The sequence below is a fragment of the Dipodomys spectabilis genome, unplaced genomic scaffold (genome assembly GCF_019054845.1).
Source record: "Dipodomys spectabilis isolate Male_0828 unplaced genomic scaffold, ASM1905484v1 ptg000147l, whole genome shotgun sequence".
Taxonomy (NCBI): domain Eukaryota; kingdom Metazoa; phylum Chordata; class Mammalia; order Rodentia; family Heteromyidae; genus Dipodomys; species Dipodomys spectabilis.
In genome coordinates, this window is record NW_024870824.1 from 13,512,299 (window position 1) to 13,534,381 (window position 22,083).

A 22,083-nucleotide genomic window follows, 5' to 3' on the forward strand; every position below is an offset into this window, starting at 1 on the left:
TACCCGGAGGACATGAAGGCTGTTAATAGCTAAGTTTAGAGTGAGGAAATGATGTTGCATGATCTAAATGGGTCCAATGTAGCAAGGATGGTCCTTTTCTATAAAAGGGGAAGCAGGAGGCCCAATATGAGAGTGTTTCAATGTGAGAGTAACAGCTAGCTCTGGGGATAGGGAAGGAGGCCATCAGCCAAGGGATGTAGGCTCCCTCTAGAAGCTGGAAAAGGTAAGAAAAAGGAACATAGCCCTACTGACACCATGCCTTTGGCTCAGTGGGATCCAAGTCAGATTTCTGAATTCCAAAACTGTGTTTTCAAGCTACTAAATTACTAGATGTGTGGCAATCTGTTATTGAAAATTCCATCCCTTAAGCCACATTATGGTCAGAGTGGAGGAATGAGTTTATATCAGCCTCTACTCTAAACAGCTGCTTTAATTTCCCTAGGTCCCAATCAGCTTCCTTCCTCTTGGATACCTGAAGAGTCCACTGCCTTTCAACAGCCATCTCTCCATGGGTGGCCCAGGGAGGTACTGGGCCACCCAGCTCAGTGACCTTCTTTGTCCTTACATTGCAGCTATTATGGCTACCACCTAAGAAAGTCCAGTGGGACTGAGCACACACTGCAGATCCCCTAACCTCTTTGAGGAGACCATGAAACTCTGTCATCTGACATGAGCTAGATGAATCCTATCAAAGCAATGACCTTCCCCCTAGGCCTGCCATACAGGGCCCATTCTATCAGACACTGGGATCAGCAGGCCAATATTCCGCCCTCTTCTATTCATACACTCTGGCTGAGGCCTGCCTAACTCATCATTCCAGGTTAAAGAATTCCTGTCTCCAGAGCCAGATGCAACACACAGGTGATGCATCCCTGGGCGGAACACAGGGAAGGGCTGGACTGTGGTCAACGAGACTGTCCACAGCATATATAAGGGCTGCGGTTTTCAGTTGAGAGCAGGCAGGCACATGGCTCCAATGTAGCTAGAGTGTCTCATTTGTAACCCCTACATTATTCTGGGGAATCCCGATTGTTTTTTCTTTTATGCTACTTCTGGGACTTGAACTCAGGTACTAGGTGCTGACCCTGAGCTTTTGTGCTCAAGGCTCCACTACCTGAGCCACAGCTCCACTTCTGGCATTTTTTGGATAGTTGAAGAGTTCATGGGCTTTCCTTCCCAGGCTGGCTTTGAACTACAATCCTCATATCTCAGCCTCCTGAGTAGCTAGGATCATAGGCATGAGCCACTGGTGCTGGACAGGATCCTAATTGTGTGTATATATGTGTGTGTGTGTGTGTGTGTGTGTGTGTGTGTGTGTGTGTGTGTGTGTGTGTGTGTGTGTGTGTGTGTGTGTGTGTGTGTATGATCAAACCATAAGTCATCTGTAAGCCATGTGGACCCTAGTGTGAGACCACTGGCATATATTCTGTAATAATGATGCTGGATATTTATGGAGCATTTTTGGGAATATGTCAGGACTCCCTGCTCTGTTTGATTCCTATTCAACCTGCAGGACTCACCGCCTCTTCCAGGAAGCCTTCCGGAACCATCAGTCTTTGCTATGGTGTCTTCCTCTCTTAAACTCAGCCACTTTCCTAACTTGCTCTTATTTTGTTAAAAATCTATGTTTTTTTTTCCAGCTAAGAAATTACAGTTCAGGAATGAACTTTGCAGAAAGAAAAGCAGTGACCACAGCAGCTGCTGTCACCTGCCAGGCACTGTAAAGAGTGGGAGTAATGTCCATTGTACAACTGAGGAGATGGAGGGTCACTAGGGATTATGTGGTTCCCTGAGAGTACACACCTCATCAGGCCTCAACTTTCTGGTAAAAGCAGCTCAGCTGGAATCCATGATGTAAAGGAAGGGAAGCAGGAACCTGCGTTTGACCTGTCAATCTAGCAGCTTGAGCATTTGCTGATGAGTTCATTAATTGTGGGCCTGTTTTTCCTCCTTTAGTGGGGGATAATCATTGATTAGCCAAGTGGGGCTGGGGTGTCTTTGAGAACTGTCATTGTGGAACGGTATTGATTGAAGGAGGTCTCTGTGCACATACATTCTCCTCCACAGGCAGCAGCAAAAGGAGGCGGCTCCTGTCTAGACAAGATGATGAGTAGCCAGTTGGGGTCTCGACAGGAGTCTAATGAAGAAATCTGGTAAGAGGCAGGCCTGGCTTGATCAGCGCTCACACTTGGTCTCTTTGTTGTAGCCGTCTCTCTTCCCAGCCCCACGAAGGGCACAGGTATTGCTGAGATTGCTGTCTCCCCTGGCCATGACCTATGGGCTCTAAGCACATGACAGTAGTGTCCCCACGTCCCTGCTGCCCACCTCAGCTTGGAGATGCGTGGTCTCCCCTGCGTTTTTCTCCTCCCCCACTCATCATTTGTGCCCCACAGGAAGCTCAGTGCAGCTGCTCTGAGTGAACCCGAGCTCCCCGGGGAGCCGCTGCCCAGGTGGAGGCAGCCCGGGAGTGAGGGGCTGTTATTAGGGGTGATTGCTGGCAAGCTGGTTGTCATGGCACCGCAGAGGCGAAGGGCTGCACTCCCGGAGCCGTCTCCGTTTTTCCAGGCCATGCACATAATCGGTGCAATGAGAGGCAGACCCACAGAGGGGCAGAGAGGAACAGTTTCTGCCCATAGCAGCCTCCTGGTAGAATAAGGTGAGCATTTTCTGTCACTCCAACACTGCACTACCTGGAGGCCGACCCTGGCATGGCTGATTGCGACTCTGGTCTTCCTAGCCTTGGCGTTCCCAGGGCTGGCTTCCTATAGGAATCCAGTGACAGCCAGACTTAAAGTCTCAAAGAGTTCTGGAAGGCACACAGGTGTGTGCTATTGTGTGTGAGAAGAGAGGGCTGGTTTTATATGTCTACACTATGTGGTTATTTTAGCAAGATGGAGGGTTTGACTCAGGGCTTCAAGTTTGCTAGGCAAGTGTGCTATCTCCTGAACCATCCTTCCAGATATTTTTTGGCTTTAGTTATTTTCTGAGGTAAAGTCTTGTGCATTTGCTTTAGGCCAACCTTGGTTGATATTTTCCTACTTATAGCCTCCTCTGTCCCTTGGGTCATAGATGCATAACTACCATTCCTCACTGGTTTGTTAAAATAGGGGTCTTTTTGATCTTGGTTAGCATTGAGCTGTGATCCTTTCGATCTCTTCTTCCAGCTGGAATTCCAGGTATCTGGTCCTTGTGCTACTCTTTTATGTAGAGTAAGCATGGTGTCTCAAAATCATCCACCCTTGATCATAGACTTGAGAAAAAGCAGAGCTAGGGTATGAATGAAGCTTTGTCTCTACAGCACTCTTCTGTCTCTCATATAACCTCATTGCACTTCTGTGGATTTGCAAGTTGAATATCACCTGGTGATAAAACAGATGCTAGGAGCTGGAAATCTGTCAGGGCATAGTCCCAGAAAAATGAACATGGCCTTGTCCAACCCTTCAGCATCTCTGTGGTTACCAACCACAGAGCCGTCTCTGTGGCATGAACACTGTGCACAAGGGCAATGTAGTTATTCAGTTTTTGGACCCCTGCTGAGCTCTCTTTCCCCTCCAAGGAAAGCCATTCTTCTCTAAAGTAGGAAGGCTTCAAGCACTTCGGTTGAGTGATTTGGCCATTTGGAAGGTGAGTCACGCTAGGGAGCTTATACTCATTTTTGGTTTGGCTGATGTCCTTAATGGCACCCTGGCTTCGTCCCTCCAGTACCCTAGGCACCTAACACAGTAGCTTCTGTAGAACATGACGTCCATGGATGTTGATTTCCCGAGTCAGACTCTACCAGCAAAATGCCTGCACTTACTCTTACTTGCTTGGACATGGGCTGTCCCTCCCTCAGGCCTTGCAAGGTATCTGTAACATTGAGCCATGAACTCTGAAGAGGGCTAGAGGGTATCTTGCACCTCTGACTAAATAGTTGACTTTGTCATGTACTGAACCCCAGTTTTCATGTCTTTAGTGTGGAGTTCATCGATCTTGATTAAAATACTAATAAATATGGAGTGCGTATTGTGGAGCAGGTACCTTCTCACAGAAACAATCCATTAATGGAGGTCCCATAACTATCTCTTATCTCATTTTTATAAGAGCAGTAATGAGATTTGAACACACAGCCTTTCACTCGCTAGGCAGATGCTCTACTACTGCTTGAGCTCTATAGCCCTTGTCCCTCCAACTTTTTTTTTTTTTTTTGTTGGTTGTGGGGCCTGAACTCTGGGCCTGGGCGCTGTCCCTCAGCTCTTCAGCTCAAGGCTAGCACTCTACCACTTGAGCCACAATGCCACTTCTGGCTTTTCTGCTTATGTGGTGCTGAGGAATCGAACCCAGGGCCTCCTGCATGCAAGGCAAGCTCTCTACCACTGAGCTACCTTCCCAGCCCGGCTCTTTTGGTTTTTAAAAAAATTGAACAGGGACAATAGAGTCTTGCTTTTTACCTGGGCTACTCCAGACCACCATCCTCTTCTACCCAACTTTTTATTGCTTAAGATGAAGTCTTGTAAACTTTGATCCTCCCAAGAAGCTAAGATTACAGAAGTGAGCCACTATGCCCAGCTCTGTTCCATTTTATAAAGGTAGAATTTGGGCCTGCCTGGGTTAGTTTGATCCCAGAACCACGCTACTGGCCACTACAGAGTATATCTTCTCTACTCATTAAAACCAAATTTCCAAACCACAAGATCTGCTGGCCTTTGTGACAAATATCTAAAAGCCATCCACTGCGCCCAAATCCCACAGTTGTTCTTGTAGGATTTATCTGTAAGCGGTTAAAACCTTCTGTTATTCAGGCTACTTTGCTGATTCTTCCCTGTTCCTCCTACCCCCTGAGTTGGATTTATAGAGAAGTTCTGGTCAAGATGTAAAAACCAGTGCAGAGCTCCATAAAATATGGTAAATTATTCTCAATGTAGCCTTTACAAATAGTTATTAAAAAATGAACTATTTTGTACTCGAGTCTATCTAGGCCATGAAAGCTGCAGGAAAACTTCTAGGAGAAAAATTTAAAATTGGGATGATTCTAAGTATGAAGTTGTTTGCTTTTCCTGGGATGCGGGAAAAGCTTTTGCCCAATGCCTCCATTCACATACTTGCTCCAAGAACCACAGCAACCATTGCCTTCTGAGACACACATCACATTTTTATCTGAGGTTAGGTCTCATACCATCCATTCACAGGTTCAATAAGTAGGATAAGTCTATATCTGCCAGGCACTGTCTCGGAAGCTACTACTGCTCAGAGGCAAGCAACCATGCATTTGGTTAATACCAGCTTGGACGTTTTGGGCCCTTTGATGACGCCAAGACAACAAGCAGAGATTGAAGAATGGCTGTGCATCAGAACTTTCGGGAACATGTGGGCTGTGCTTCAGATGACGCCATTTGTCATCACTGTTCCTTTCACTCTTCCTCTTTTCACTTCTGCAAAAGCTGGCTACTCAGCCTTTTTGACACAAGGATCTAAATTCCACATGCAATTAGAATGAACCTTATATTAGAAACATCCTCTGTGCCCGCCACCAGTGTGAGTACCCAGAGGCAGTAATTTCGGGAATCTTTTTATTCCCATGGTGCTTGGCACAACAACTTGGTACCTTTTATTTACCGACTCTTTGTTTGATTGCCACGTCACTCTCCTAACTTGGTGATCCCATTTTTGTTTGTCCTATGTAACTCTTCAATGACAATTTCATGGTCTTCTAGGGATTTCCAAGTGACAGTGACCTTTCATGATGTACTACTGACCTTGGGAGATTAAGGATGCCTGGATGTGAGAGAAATCCTATGTAAATCCTTACGTTCAAGTTGAAGATTTGAGAGAAAAGCCAGGGTTACTGTGAGCTTTGTGGGGAGAGCACCCCCGGCCCTCCACTGCCTCTGGTCTGTTCTGGTCTCGAGGGGAGGCTGGCAAGTGCTGAGTAATTCAGCAGATAAAGGAACTTACGGGAAGGCTGAAAGCTGCTGGAGTGGACAGCAGATCTCACAATGCCTTTATTGACGGCACCTACTGAGCTGTCAAAATAGAATTATGTGAGCCACACAGGGGCCTTGAATTAGCCAATATACTTAACCATGGGTCAATTACACATGTAAGAGATTCTTCTCTATCTTTCAACGCATGCAAGGACTAAGGATAGTTGTATTCACTGCAGAAAGAAATCAAGCCAAGAACTGCTAGTGCTTTAGACAATCTTTCCTAGGCCTTGATTTCCTCAGCTGCTATATAGAAGAAATATGGCCTGGCATGGTGGTACACACCTACATAGGATTGTGAGTTAGAGGCCAGCCTGGGCTGCACAGCAAACCTTGTCTCAACAACAAAAAGATTAACTCATGCAATAAATGTGAAGATAAGATATCAAAGGAATCATTTAATATTTTGCTTTTCAAACACAGATTTTGTGAATTATTCTTTCCAACCGTCCCTTCTCATCTCTTCCAATTTGTCCCTTGTTCCAACTGTCCCTTCTCATCTTTTCCAACTTGATCAATGACCTCTTCATCTTGGCATGTACTCTTTCTTGACCACTTAATTTGCTCCCCGCTCCCCAGCATCCAGATGTGTGTTTTGGTGCCAGTACTGGGGCTTGAACTCAGGGCCTACAGCTCTCCCTTGGTTTTTATCTCAAGGCTGACACTCTAGTGAGCCACACCTTCACTTCTGGAGTTTTGATGGTTAATTGAAGATGTAAGTCTCATATTCGTTCCTCCATGGGCTGAGTTAGAATCGCAGCTGAGATGCTGGTATGACAGGCATAAGCCACTGGTGCTTAGGCACATCCAGGTGTTTTTTGTCCCCTCCCCACCCCAAGAGCAGGACTTGAACTTGGTATCTGAATCTTTTGCTCCTTGGTTAGCAGTCTACCAACTGAGACATGCCTCCAAACCCTACATCCAGTTTTTAAACAAGTCCTACCAGTGCCAAAACCTCTTCCACTCTGTCTTGGTTATCTTTTTGCTTGTAGCATTCAAGAGCTTTCTTGCTCTTCTTCCCAGCATCGGCATTCTGATGCCTCATTTGATTATTTTTTTGGCCATGATGGGCATCAAACCCTAGCACCTTGTCTACCACTAAGCTATATTTGCAGCTCTCTGAGACTTCATTGTTACATCACAGCATAATATAATTAGGAAGTATAATCACCTACTCATTTTTTTCCCACAAAACCTTCCTAGATGTCCTTTTTTTTTGGTTACAATATTTAAGTGCCTTGCTATTGCCTACAGGACTGCCAGATATACAGACTTCAAAGTGTGAATAACCAGCTTTGTGTCAGGAATGCGCTGAATGTAGCTCCTCATCTGGATCACCAGCCTGCCTCTTCTACTTCTCCTCCTCATGGGACAGCAGATGGCCCACGGTCTGTCCTTCTGTCCCCATGACCATGCAGGTCATCATTCAGAGCAATGCAGTGGGTGGCTACTGCTGTGTTCTAGGAGTATTCCTCAGCAAGGCTCACTTTGTCTACATATGTGATTCCTGCTCCTTGAATAGCACATGCCACAGGCAGAGCTACCACCTCTGGTGTGTGGTCAGTGCCCGGCAGCCATATATTCACTGAGTATATGACCACAAAGACTCTGTCTTCACTCATCCTGCAGGTGCCCAACCCTACCTTTCATTGTTATGACTTGAAGAAAATGTCGCAACTTTTAAAATCGGTCTGTTTTAGCACTAGACATTGCATACGATAATTTTAGTATTCATTAAGTAAAAGATCACAAAGTTGGTATTTTCTCATAAAACACTGCTTTTAGCCATCGGATCCACACTGGACTTATTTACGGAGCTGCAGAATGACAAGCATGTCCTGTTTGAAATCACTGTGTTTGTGGTGATTTGTTAACAGTCGGCAGAGGCCAACATACCAGTTTTTCCTCTGATAGGGAAAAAAACAAACCAACTATCTTAAGATCCAGAGCCTTCCTAGGGACAGTGCCTCTAAAGTAATTCATTTATTTTTTCTCTTCCCTCTCCTTCCCTTCATTCCTTTTTGGTGTGTGTCAGTATTAATGTACATCTTAATATTGGGGACAAATTCAAGGCCTTATGTTCCCCCTTGGCTTTTTTTTTTTTTTGCTCACGAATAGTACTCTACCAGTTGAGCCATGCGCCATGCTTCCAGCCAGCTTTTTTGCTATTAGTCAAGCCTTGTGGACTTTTCTGCCTGGGCTAGCTTCAAATGTCAATCCTCAGATCTTTGGAGTAACTAGGATTACAGACTTGAGCTGTGAATTCAGAATGCCAACCGGTGTGCCTGAGCATGCTGGTAAGTGATGACCTGTCGTGGACCATGATGACAGGCCACTTGGCCCTGTGATGTCTGAAGGCCACCACCTAGAATAACATCCTGGCCATCTTTTCCCATTCTGCATGCCTGGGGGTTTGCAGCCATGTGTGTACACACCAATTTCAGCCTCCACTGCGTTCTCATCCAAGACCCCACTGGGAGGAGGGGGCAGGACCTGGGAAGGTGTCAACTGCTAATGAATGACACTCGCCTCCAAAATTAATAAGCCTTCTAGTTCTTAGGAAAATCCACTCAACTGGAGTCTCAGGATGACTAATTGACAACTGGTTAAATTAATCAAAAATGGAAATGAAGATGGGGGAGGGAGTGTGTTTTTTACTCTGGCTTGGGCCTTTGCCTGCTCTGTTCACTGCTGCTAAGACTGAATGGGGCGGAGTGCCTTCAGACTCTGTGCATGTGTGAATTCTCCATGTAGCAAAGCTCTGTTTGGCTTTTCTCCAGGGTGGGTGGGTATGCCTGTGTGTGTTTGTAATCCTGTCATCAGGCAAAAGCATTTTAATAAAAGGCTTTGTCTTTTTAACCTAACCAAGCTCCTCTGAAATAAATACTGTTAATTATACCCCAGATTGAGACCGAACCCCTTTTTGGAAGCTGTTGCCAGGCCCGGGAGGCTTTTTGATACGCACAGCTGCAGAGCCAGGAATCAGGCTGTAGGTTTCTGAGGGACCCAGTGGCTTACAGAAGCAGGGCCTGGCAACTCAGGAGATGGTTAGAGTGGACTTCTGTTCCGGGCAAAAGCTGAGACAATGCTACAAGTAGACATGGGCAGGCTGGGAGATTGTATAAAACAGAGGCCTATGAAATTATCCTGCTGGATGTTAGAATACAATCACATTCTTTGTCCTGCCAGATATCCAGGAGAGAAATGAATTCTCCTGGAAGCAGATGGACATGGGTTTGACTATTCCCTCCTGCACTATGATCTGGGGTAAGTTTCCGTCCCTCTCTGTGTCTGATCTGTAAAATTGGAGGTGCTAATACTAATCTTCATGGGTGTGTGTAAGAATTTAATGATATAAAGCATTCATAAAGATTCACCAGAGACATTGTATGCCTATATGGATACATCAAAATGAACCTCCTCGTACAGCAAATTGACACTAGTAAAAGAACCATCCTCTGGCTTGTGCCACAAGCTACGCCTGGTTAGGTTGGGCATTAGATTTTTCCCCTGTACTCATGGTAACTCAGGCCTGCTTCAAACCATTCACTGAAGCATCTCAGCTTTTAAAGCCTAAAGCATAGACACCTTTTCTTCTCAACATGCAAAGGTACCAGGTCCCTAACAGACACATCTACATCCTAGGGTTAATGCTGAATGCTCCAGGCAGGAAAGCTGCCTTGGAGTACATTCTTACCAGTCTAGAAGAGGCTGGATGCAAAGAGAGGCAGCACATTACCTACAGCAGACTTGCTGACAGAGCTGTACCTGGAGATTGGTGCTGCCAAAGAGGACCCCCTCACCCTTCCCCTTGGCTATGAACACCCTGCCTGACCAGCTTCATCTTCTGCAATTCCCAGGACAAGTCAATTGCTAACAGGATGGGAGGTGGAGAGACAGGCAGGAAGGAGAGGCAAGCTCATCCAGATCACAGTGCAGTGATGATGCACCTTGTCTTCACGGTAGTGTTACCATGGGATTGCTTCCCTCCAGTAGATGTGCGCTGGGACCTGCACTGTGCTAGGCTGTGCATTCACTCATTGTGAATGGTCTAATGAATGCTCAAGTCCAAAAGCCCATGGTGACTCTCATGTTTATCTGTCTTGGCCTCACTTGACATCATTGATTCTAGTATCTTTCTATCTCATTGTTCTCTGCTGGCTTCTACAGAGGTATTTTTCTCTTACACCTTACGAGCCCATTCTCTGCAAAGGTTGGTGTGCCCTCTGCTTCAGTCATTGCTCTTCTCTAACCGCACCTTCTGTTAAGCAGCATTATCCAGATCCACAGCTTTTAAAATCATGACATACTCACGACTCCTATATGTATACCTGCAGCCCAGACTTCTTCCCTGACTTCGTTTCATGAATCTGACTGGCAGACAGTCGGATCCACTGGATAGAACACAGGCATGTCAATCCAGGCATATCTGAAGGAGCATGCTTGATTTCTCTTCCTAGCCACCTCCTTCTGTGTGACCACCATGGGCTCCATTGGAATCCCTTTGCAGTCTCTCAGTGAGTCCTGGCCTCCAACATGAACTGGAATCCTCCTGCTTAACGTGTCATTACCCCTCCTGGGTCAGAGTCTCCGCCAATTATTTTTCTAGACTATACAGGAGGCTTCTAACTGCTGCACTCCACTTCCAGGCTTGCTGCTCCTGGTTTTCCCCAGTATTGGGGATTGAAGTCAGGGTCTCATGCTTGCTGGGCCTCTTGAACCTCCAGGCTTTTTGCTTTTCACTTTCCAGATACAGTCTCACGTTAACTATGCCCCAGCTGGCCTCTACCCACAATCTTCTACCTCTGCCTCTTGAATAGCTAGTCCAATTACAGGCATGTAATGCCTGTAATGCCACTATGCCTGCCCATAATCGTTGCTGCCTCATGAGCCCCATTTTGGGTGGGGCTTGGATTTGAACTCATGGCCTAGTGTTTGCGAAGCAGATGTTTTCTGCCACTTGAGCCATGGTCTTAAGCTCTTATTATTTTAATTTTGATGTTATATTTTGGCTTGTTTTTACTCGGGTTGGCTTGGACCATAATCCTAACTTAATAATGATTCCTGCATAGCTGGAAAGACAAGTGTGTGCCACCACGCCCCTCTCATTGGGTAAACTGGGGATCTTGCTTAACATTTTATCCAAGGTGGTCTTAAACTGTGATCCTCAGCTTCCTGAGCAGCTGGAATTATAAGAGCTACTGCACCCAGTTGCCTTGCTGGCTCCTTTAAAAAACCATAAACAGAGTAGAGCAGCTCTTCATGATGGAGAAATGTTCTGGGAAGCTCATGGCTGGGGGATCTCACTGTGCACACATCTTGGTGACCTCCAAATGGCGACAACTGTGTGTCACTAGGCCATGAGATTGCTGGCAGCATTGTAACTGGCCCCCTTGTCCTCACACAGCGTAGGCCTGTATTTACTCCCTCTGCACAGCTGACTCCTGCCTTCCCATTTCACTTAGCAACAAAGCCCACATGCACTGCCCTGGCCCACTAGCTTCGCATGATACGGTCCTCTTTTGGTCTCCCTTTCTGCACTGCCTCAGCCTCCTCATCTCCATCCACTGCCCTGTGCTTGAAGTTTGAAATACGCCAGGTCATTCTCGGGTAAGGATCTTCCTACCCGATGCCTGTTCTCTGGATTTCTCTGACAACACGGCTCCCAGTCCCAAGGTTTTCTCCAACTCCACCGCATGAAAACAGTTGCACCGCTGGCATTCTCTGAACCTCATTGGCTTTCTGTTGCAGTTTAGTCACTGCTGGAAATTTTTACCTGGTTCGCGTGAATACATTTATTCTCATCACTCCCTTCGTGAATCAGCCCCTTGAAGGCTGGAGCCGGCCGATGCTGAACAAATCCTTACCGAGGGTGAGTCCCAGCATTTTGTGAAGCTAACAGGTTTGGATCAAACCCTGGCCTTGTCACTCACTCCCAGGTGGCCGTCAGTGTGTCATTGTTTCCTTTCCTCACGGCCTGTCTTGCTCATCATATCCCTCCTAGCACTGGCATGGGGATGGAATGAGCTCAGACATTTCCTGGGCTTGCTACCTGGGCATTCTTAAATATCAGGATTTCCCTGCAACCTGTAGCGACATCCCTACCTCCACCACTACTGCTATCTCTTCTGTTGTTCTTAGAAGACGCTCATGGTAGAGAGGTGAGGCAGTAACACAATCCCAACCAACCTGGTACCCCATCTGACTTCCTACACTGAATCCTCACAGGCACCTGCAAGATCTATTCACCAAGAGCCTTTTGTATGGGTGTCTAAACTGAGGGGGCTCCACCTCATTTCTTCCCCTGCCTTTGGCCCAGTCAGAGTGCCCTTACTCACAACCATCAGTCTAGTTCAGTGCATGGAAAAAGATAAAGCAAAGAAAAAAAGAGAAAAAAATGCCTGGCCTGGGCATGCTGGGAACAGCATGTGGGGCTCCACATGTCAGGGACTGCAGAGAGTACAGTACTCTTGGATTGGGTTTGCTCTGGAGCAGAGGCCCTGCTGGGTCCTCCTGGTACCCACCATCTTTGTGCAAACGAGCCAGCAAAGCAAGTCTGCAGAGCAGAGAAGCTGCCGAGTTTCTGCCATGGCCCTGGTCACATAGTTCCTGCTGGTCCTTGTGTGCACGCTGGACTTCACATTGCTGTGTTTGCTTTACCGCAGAGCCTAAGCAACATCCATCATTACTGTGCCCACAAGCCCTTAGAAGTCCAGTCTGTGGGACCCTGTAAGGAACCTCTGTTGTCTATTTTCAGTCCTGTTTGGTAATCTAACCACTTTCCTTTATGCTGTTAAAACAAATTCTACTTATTAAGACTCTTGCCCCCACCCCCACAACCAGGAGGGTGACTTTTGAGGAGGGAACAGGTTCCTTATGGCCTCTGACATCAATGAAAATCCCCTCCATTCAAATGAAAACTTTCAGCACCATGGAAAGCACACAGGTGGCATTGTCCTAAAGCCAGAGGAAGCAGAGGACCAAAGGACTCCAGCACAGAGGCTCAACAATCCTTTAAGAGCCACACTGTGTGCCCACCTCCACCATCTTTCCACCCTTGCCATGTAGAGACCCGCGCCTCATCAAGAACTCTGAGACACTGGAGACTTCTCGTTTAAGCCCCTTATTTTGCAATACTGCTAACACCATTCTTGATAGACGAATAGGTACCTCCTGTCTTGGGCTACCTTGCTGCCTTTTGAACCATGGACATCCAGTCCCTTCCATGTTAGGCACTATGCCAAGTGGTGGCTGCAGTGTAAAAGCCTTCCTGGCACAGGAAGAGCCTGTGCAAAGGCCCTGAGTCAGGAAATAACTAAGAGTTCTGAAGGCCCAGCAAGCAGGCCAGTGTGTCGAGGTGCCTGGGAGCTGAGGGTAGATAGGTGGGCCGAAGCCAATGTGGGGCGATGGGGGGGGGGGGAAAGGAATTCAGATTTAAGCCCTATTTCATTTTTCAGGTTCATGTTCACCATGGCTGGCTAGTTTCTTGACCTGAGCCCTGAGCCGAGCCTGCTGCCCTCAGCACCCCCTTGTTTCAGGCATCTCACACCACAGAAAGCCCTTGTTGCTACCACCCAGAGCAGCAGAAAAAAACATGAGAACGGAGAGGAGGAATCGCCCCTCCCAGCCCCTGCTGAGCGTGCAGCGCGAGGGACATATGGAAATTAATATATGCAGCTCCGATCACACGCTCTTCGTCTGCATTCTGATTAAATGCCGACGGTTATTAAATACCCTCCTCGGAGCTCATCTCCCAAAGCCAATGTTGCTTTTCATTTTGAACTCTGATGAACCGTCTCGGTGCCAGCGCCCACCTCGGCTGCACCGGGCTCTGCTGCAGGCTGGCGTGTGAGGAGCATGGAGAAAATCAATATGAAATGTCAGGCGAGAGGTCATACTGAACTTGTTTTCCCAGCCGGCAGGAGCTGGGGCTGCAGGAACAGCTCAACAAAGAGAGCTTTGCACCCAAGAAGGTCAGCGCTTTGGACGAGTCAGGAAAACGAATTCTGTCTGCTGCGTAATTAGATTAGCCTGCTGATAGCTGGCAATGGAGACCTCAGCTGCTGCTGCTGCTGCTGCTGCTGCTGCTTTGGGGTGTGGGGGCGGGCAGGGCTGGGCAGAGCCCTGCAGGCCACTTGCTAACTCCTGGACTACTCTAGGGATTCCCCCCAGGGCTGTATGGGGCTCAAGCTGGAGGGAGGAGCAGGCCCTGAGGGTCTGTGTGCATGTGCATGCGCACCTGTGTTCGTGTGTGTGTGTGTGTGTGTGTGTGTGTGTGTGTGTGTGTGTGTGTGTGTATGTTCCCTCTTCCTACTTCTGAGTCTTTACATCTCAGATCAACAGTCATTGCCTTGTGAGGTCCTGTTCACACCTCCACACCCATGCAGCACCACAGGCCTGTCTCACATCACTTATGATAGGTGCATAGCTTTATGTGATTCTCTAGTTAGCAGGTCTTTCTCTACAAAGTGATCATTTCATAGGTTAACTTGACTGGGTCATGGGGTGACCAGATATTTGGCCAGATGGTCACTATGGGTATTTTTAGACGAGTTTAATGTTGAAATGAATACAGTACACTGCCTTCCATCATGCAGTTGGGCCTCATCCAATCAGTTGAAGGCCTGAGTAGAGAGAGGCTGGCCCTACTGAGTGGAAGGGACTTCCTCTCTCCATGGCTGCCTTACTGCTGGGGCACTTGCTTGGCTCCCTTGGACCTGGACTGGGATGTTGGCTCTCCTGGGCCTTCATCCTGATGTCTTTCATAATCACTATCTAGGTCAATTTCTTGTAATACCCTAACCCCTAACTCTAACCCTCCCCCCCCCCTTACAACTTGGTCTTGTTTGGAGAATCCCAACACCTAAGTTCTAACAGAGAGGAAACTATATCTGCTTTTTGCTCATCAAGGTGTTCCAGAGTCTAACAGAGTGCCTGTTATATGTCATATATGTGCTCAATGAATATTAAGAAATGAAACGAAAAATGAATGGCACCTCCCATATCTGAGCGACTTTGAGCTGCAGGCTGGGAACAGAGGGACTCAGGAAGAAGAGCTGTGATAACTGTGCACTGACTCTGTGTGTCCAGTAGGGTGGGATGGGGCTTCCATGGCTGACAGCCCTGTGACATTGCCCTTAATCCTTCCGTTTTCACAGGAGGAACCTGGAGCTCAGAGGCTAAATTACTTGCCAGGTAACACACAGGCACCGAGCATCAGGGCTGAGCTCTGGTCCCAAACCATCATGTGTGTGTGTGTGTGTGTGTGTGTGTGTGTGTGTTACTATGATTTTGAACTCAGGGCCTCATGTGTACGAGGCAAGCACCACTCAAATCACTCCCTAGCCCTTGTTGCTTATTAGTTTTCAGATGGGCTCTAGAACTTCTTGCCTGGGTGGGCCCCTCAGCATCGTAATCTTCTCACTTACCTCTGTCTCCTGCATCACTGGGATTACAGACCTGAGCTAACTGCACCTGGCTCCCAGAGCATCTGTTCTAAATTGATCTCGCTCCAAAACCTAAAGACATCCCCTTCCGTCATCCTGAGTTCCAAAGCCATCAAGCTTCTTGGTGAGTTTATTCCCCAATACCAGGGTCTCCCTTACATGTAGTAGCTGGCACACTGGGCTGGAAGGACACTGGGACTCCTTGCCCTCCCCTGGCAGATGCCTGGGTTAGTGACCTCCAGCCTGGTCCTGCCTTCACAATCCATGGGCCGCTAATGTCACCACACACTCAACATGTCTCAACTGAACCCTGCTGCTTCACTGTCCGCTACAGCCTCCCAGTGCCCCCATTCCCGCATGCCACGTGTGCCAGTTTGGGGGAATAAATTCATCTATTGACTAAATATCTACTTACGTGTCAGGCTTTGGCCATCTGATGTTAGCCAAATGGATCACTGTCCCTGACACTCAGCAATACCCACCATTTCTATGTGTGGACAAAGCCGTCCTGTAACATCACTGGTAACACACATGGATCTACAGATGTCTCTTTATCTGTCCCCTTTTTTCTGATCTCCACAGTCACAGGCTATTCTGTTATGCGTTGTCTCTTATATTGAGGCTCAAGTAAAGCTTTCCGATACTACACTGCACAAATCTTTTGTAATACCAAACTCCAAACACCTCTCATCTCAGCTGAGTGACTCAGACCACCCTTACACAGCTGGAAATGAGCTTCTGAAGCTCAGATCTGTGCACAGATCCTTAGGGGTCCAAGAGGGCTGGGTAGGATTTGAGGTGTACCATGAAGCATAGGAAGATATATGAACAATGTTACATCTTTGGGGAACATTGCTTTAGAAGATTATTAAAACGAAAATAGACATTTTATGGGTATATTCTGCAGAATTCAAATAAAACTTTAGACAGAAATGTAAGACTTGAAATATGGCCAGAACCACCATTTTGAGTAACTCCCTCTTTGTCTTGTATCTCCTCACTTTATCCTGTTTATCCCTACTAATCCTTGTTAAACTTGTTGAAAAAGGAAAAGTTAAAGACGGCTGGGTGCTGGTGACACAGGGCTCCTATATACTAAGGAGGCTGAGATCTGAGGATCAAAGTTCAAAGCCAGCCTGGGTAGGAAAGTCTGTGAGACTATTATTTCCAATTAACCATTAAAAAAAAAGCTGGACATGGAGCTGTGGCTCAAGTGGTAGAGCACTAGGACTAGCACTCAGGGACTAGCTTGACACGGAAGTCAAACTTTAGGACTGGCACATCTGCATGTGTGCATGCACACACACAAAGTGAAAATCTTAGGTGGTACGATTGGCACCTCCCTTGGATGGCTGGAATGGGCTAGGTATGTGCTGTCTGCCCTGGCTGATTGACAAGCCCTGCCCAGGGCACCAGAGAGGCTGCATTGCCTTTGTGCTATTCTTTCATGGCAGTGGAGCTTATGGCTTGGGCCTAGGATTGTTAGACATGGACACATGTAAGAAGGATGAGAAGGGAAGGAATAGTAGGGGAAAACAAAGGAAGGGGTAACAGTGCTTGATAGGAATGTGCTCCTTACCTTACTCATGTATTTGTAACCCCTCAGTACAGTATCCCCAGTGATGGGTGTGAAGTAGGTACTTGATGGCTGGCTGGATGAATATATTCTGACTCTCATCTTCAAGGACCAATGTCACACCAACATCACACAAACTACCACAGCAACTCAACCCTCCTCTTTTCCTCTGAGCCTGACTCATTCTCTCTCTCTCAGGATTCCAGGTACTCATTATTAACCTCAGAATTCTGTTCATTCTGCACCTACCGCCTGAAACCTTTCATTGTGTTCCTCACTTGATCAGGTCCTATGTAGATTTCTATATGGGGTGACTGGGCCTAGACCATTCCTATGGAATAGGTCACAATGTCTGGACACTTTTGTTTTTTTTGCTGTCACAATTGGGCTTGTGCTATGGGCATCCAGTGGGCAAGGCCAGGGCTGCTGCTAACAAACCCACGATACACAGTGTGGGTTCATTTCCCCAAAGAACTCTGTGGGCAAGCTACAGTATCATCCCCAGACATTTATTCTCCTTACTATGGCAGCCAGAACTCACCTTCCATCTTCTTCCTGCTGTCCAAACTCTTCCTCTAAAAACCAGTTTAGATCACTTGACATCCCTGATTATTTTGGTTGCTATTTACAGATTTGACCCCACAATGCAATGGGGGGGGTGGAGTTATTCATACCCATATGACCTAGAGAATATGGACAGTCATTCCCTGCAAACCAGCCATACCAGTCACTGAACACCTCCACAAATGTGTTATTTTTGATGCCTCGGTATCTCTGCATAGGCTGATCCTTCTGCATCAAATGTTTCCTCCTTGTCAGCATACGTAAATATACTGCTCAAAGACCAACTCTAGCAAAACATCGGTATTTCTGAAGCACCTGGGCTGGCCAGGCAGAGGGAAGGGTGCTAGAGAAGCAGATATGAACAAGACAGAACAGTCCATGTGCTCTTGCAGCCAGCAGAACCCTCTAGAATTTTCTGCAATAACAGAATGTACCAAATTGGCCCTAATATGGTTAACCTCTAGCCATTCTTGGCTTTTGAACACTTGAAATATGGGTGATCCAATGTAAGCTAAGTATGGGAAAAAAATGGAATAGAAAATAGCTGAATTTTTAAACACACAGATCTCATCTAATCTGAGGACCAATGCATGAGGTGGCTGTGTGGATTACCTTACCTGCTTCCTATAAGACAGAAGATGCGAAAGAAGGATGTTGGAAGGGGATGACAGCTAAAAGGAGAAGCAGGGGAGAACCACACCACTGCAAGGCTCCTCTGTGCACACGCCCATCCTCCCCTCCCTCCCCTCCCCTCCCCTCCCCTCCCCCCCCCCCCCCCCCCCGCCCCGCCACTCAGAAGTTCCCCTCTTTACAGCCACCGGGGTGGAGCCTTCAGATCATCCACACGTCACAGGATGGAAACTGAATCCTAGAAGGGGAGGTAGACTTCATTTCTGACTCTGCTCTAGACTAGAGTACAGATCAGCATCTGCTGGTGAGGGGGCACCCGCAGTTTCACCATACCTGAGCATTCTGGTGGGTGCACATGGCATAGTCCTACATGGCTGCACCCCAGACCCACATGCTTCATTATCCTTATGAACCTGCAGATGCGTGACTCCCGCATACCTGCACACTTGGTGGACATGCCATGCCAGCCCAGTGTAGCGCCACACATGCTTTGAAACCCCTATTCACCTGCACAAGGTATAGCCTCACATAATGGTACATGACCCTGGGCATCTGCACCCCAGCCCAGCCCAGCCCCATACAAAGTAACCTCACACAGCTTCACCCCGTATCAAGGTCCCAAATGGCTCCATGGGTGTAAAGTCACACCTGCAGTTCCGTGCCACCTAACCCTGCACTGCTGCCTGCCACACTATTTTGCTCACAACTCTATGCTACATAACCCTGTCCTTCTGCACACCATGGAGTTGCCCACAGCATTGAGGCTGCCTTCCACACTTCCAGCCAGCACTGGGTGCTAGCCCTCAGCCTGCACTACTGTCTCAGCACCCTCAACACCTCCAGGGCCACCTGAGTGCCACCAGCCTGGTTGTGCACTATGCTAAGTGCCCAATGGGGGCTTTAATGCCCACTAGAACCACTTTTAGGGTGCTGGTTCCCAAAGCCCAGGTTTTTCTAAGGAGTCACAAGCTCCTTCCCCAGTTGCTGTTCTTGGCTGTACAATCCTCTGTCCCCTGAAATCCCCGTTCACTCTGCTGCCAAGATTTGACCATAGTCTCTCCTGGGGTCCATGCCGCCTTCCGGCCCAGGCCCCCCCTTTCACAGTCTCCCTGGCTGTTCCCGAACACTACTGTCCCGTCCCTGCCACAGCGTGAGTGACATCTCAGCATGTAACTGACAAGATGGCTATTGTGATTGTTTAAACTCCTGCCCACTGGCCTCACCTCTGCGCTTGCGTGGTGTGGAATGGAATAGGAGGGTTTCGTCTCTATGGAAACGCTGACCATCCAGCCCACTTCTGAGTCAGGTTAACCATGTATCAAGTGAGACCCGACCCCTGCCTGGTGGCCCCCTCCTCCCACGTGTCAGAGTCCAGTCCCTCTCCCAGCCCTCGTCCCTTCTGCAACTCACACTTGGTGTGCCTGTCACACAGGGCCGACGCCCGCATGTCGCACAGTCGGATTGTCCCTTTGCTGCTGCTGTACACGAAGGTGTTGCAGTGGTGCGGGTGAAACTCAGCCGCCGTGATCACCTCTGTGAGCTCCTCCATGTTGGCCGGCTTGATGTCCACGATGTCTGGCACAGGCGAGTCAAGGAGGGAATGGGAGGAATGGGCAGGGAGGAATGGGAGGGTAAGCTACAGCACCCACGCTGGGAGTGGAGCAGGGCAGCTTTGGACACACACGGGATGGGCTTCTTGGCAACCCTGACTGCAGGAAAATGTTTCCGGTTTCAAAGACATAAGGCTCAGGGACCCTAACGGACCACAGTTCCTGAGTAGTCAGAGGTTGCATTGGAACTCAGGTCTCCTGACTCCTTATCATGGTTCAGGCCTTTCAGACTTGTAGAAGACATGGATGCAAGATTAATGTCATCTGCTCACACTGTCATGCTAAATAAAATAGGCCAACCTGCAAAGCCTTGCTATGAGTGTATGCATGTGCTGGCACTAGGTCTTGAACCCAGGACCTGAACCCTGAGCTGTCCTTGAGCTTTTTTTTTGCTCAAGATCAGCACACTACCACTTGAACCACAGTTTCACTTCTGGCCTTTTGGTGGTTAATTGGGGGTAAAAGTTTCAATGGACTTGCTTGCCTGGGCAGGCTTTGAACTGCAATCCTCAGATCTTAGCTTCCTGAGTAGCTAGGATGACAGGCATAATTTGTGCCAGGCATGTTATAAATACTTTTTGCTGCCTGTTTCCTGATAGTAAAGGACTAGTTCTATTCCAATCGAATGATTCACTTTGTTTGAATGTCACCTAGACTCCTAGATTGGCAAACAATCTCTATAGCAGATGGCAAATCTTTTCCATGAAAGCCTCCACGACCTCGCTTAATAATATAGTGATAGTGACAACAATGGCTGCCACTGTTTATTGAGCACTTAGTATAGGGCATTCCCTGGCAAAGCATATCTTGTACTTCTCATGACAATTTGTATAAGCAATACTTTCTTGACAGCCATTTGTGGAGGTGGAAATGGACTCACGAAATAACCTGCCTCAAAACAGATGGCTGGTGAGTGACAACATTTAGATTTCACTCCTGGTGCAAAAACCTGGGGCTGTTTCATAACCATGCAGAATTGGATGTACAGGCCCTCTTGTCTCCACGAGCTGTGATTTTTCTTTGATGGTCTGGTGGGAGTTTAAGTATCAGAAACAAGGCCACTTACATGTGGCTGGAGAGACCTAGGTTCCTATGGAGTGTACTTCCATAAAGCTAACACGCTCTTAGTTGTATCATGTTTTTCTTCAGTATTTTCCTCTCTGATCAAGATTATACCTCTATTTTTTGTGTGTGTATGTTAGAAAGGATTTATTCTAGTAAACAAGATGAAGTAGAGAGAGATGAAAAAGGAGAAAAGCTGTTTCCTGCTCCCCATGCAGGAAACAGGAGTTAAAAGTCTGTACATCTATTTTTTTTAAGGACACATCCTTAGATAAGAATGGAACTCTTAGCTTTGTGTCTGTGAAGGTGATTCAGTGGGGGTGAATACCCTCTGTGAAGTATCTGGCATCAATGAAGAAACGAGTCTGCTGGGATCCTTTCATACCCCTAACAAGAACCTACAAGCCACCTGGCTGGGGCAGAAGTTTGGACCCAACACCTTTCTAAAAGGAATCACACTCTGTGATGTGGATGTTTTCCACAGTAACTTTGACCACAGTGGCCCTCTTTGTAATTTTAGCCTCAGCTCGGTAGCCCTGAGTAGGTTTTTCTTTATTTTTGAATTCGTGGCCATACAACTGGTAGGCAGGTGCTCTACCACTTGAACCATACCCCCAACCCTTTTTGCATTTGTTATTTTTAAGGGAAGGTCTTGTTTTATGTCCAAGTTAGCCTGGGCTGCAATTCTTCTACTTGTGCTTTGGGGATGATGGGCCTGTGCCACTAAACCCAGCCTTTGTGCTTCCTCTATAATCTGGGATAAAAGGTGGGCATCTGTGCTCAGCCATTGAGTGAGATGGAGTCCCTTGAACTTTTATGCACAAGCTGGCTTTGAACTGTAAACCTCATTTCCATCTCCCAAGTAGTTAGGATTACAGGCTTCAGCTTTTGCACCCAGCAGCCTTTTTTTTTTTTTTTTTAAACTTATATGATTGTCTTCAAATTATCTTTAAGTTGGCTTGCTTTGTTTTTCTCAACTTAGTCTCATCGAAGCAAGAACCCAATGTTCATAATATCACGAGCTAGTTACATTTAATTATCTACATGAAAACAAATGTGTAACAATTAAAATGCAAATGTCTATGCAAAGCAATGCATTGAATCAATAAGCAATAATTGTCACCGACTATCCTACAGATGCTCTTCATTAAGCACAATCCCTGCTTCAGATGTGAGTTGGGGCCAAACACACTGATATTCTTAGTTCTACTAGCCACCTCCTATAAAACATC

The 22,083-nt window shown here is 47.2% G+C and overlaps 1 protein-coding gene across 1 annotated transcript in view; it reads right to left on the reverse strand.

Moving 5' to 3' along the window:
• The window catches only part of Ppp2r2b (protein phosphatase 2 regulatory subunit Bbeta), a 282,286-nt gene that overhangs the window by 20,197 nt on the left and 240,006 nt on the right, over window positions 1-22,083 (reverse strand). The window contains exon 6 of the mRNA XM_042692063.1: window positions 19,590-19,754. Coding sequence (XP_042547997.1) covers window positions 19,590-19,754 — 165 coding nt within the window. The remainder of the gene's footprint in view (window positions 1-19,589; window positions 19,755-22,083) is intronic.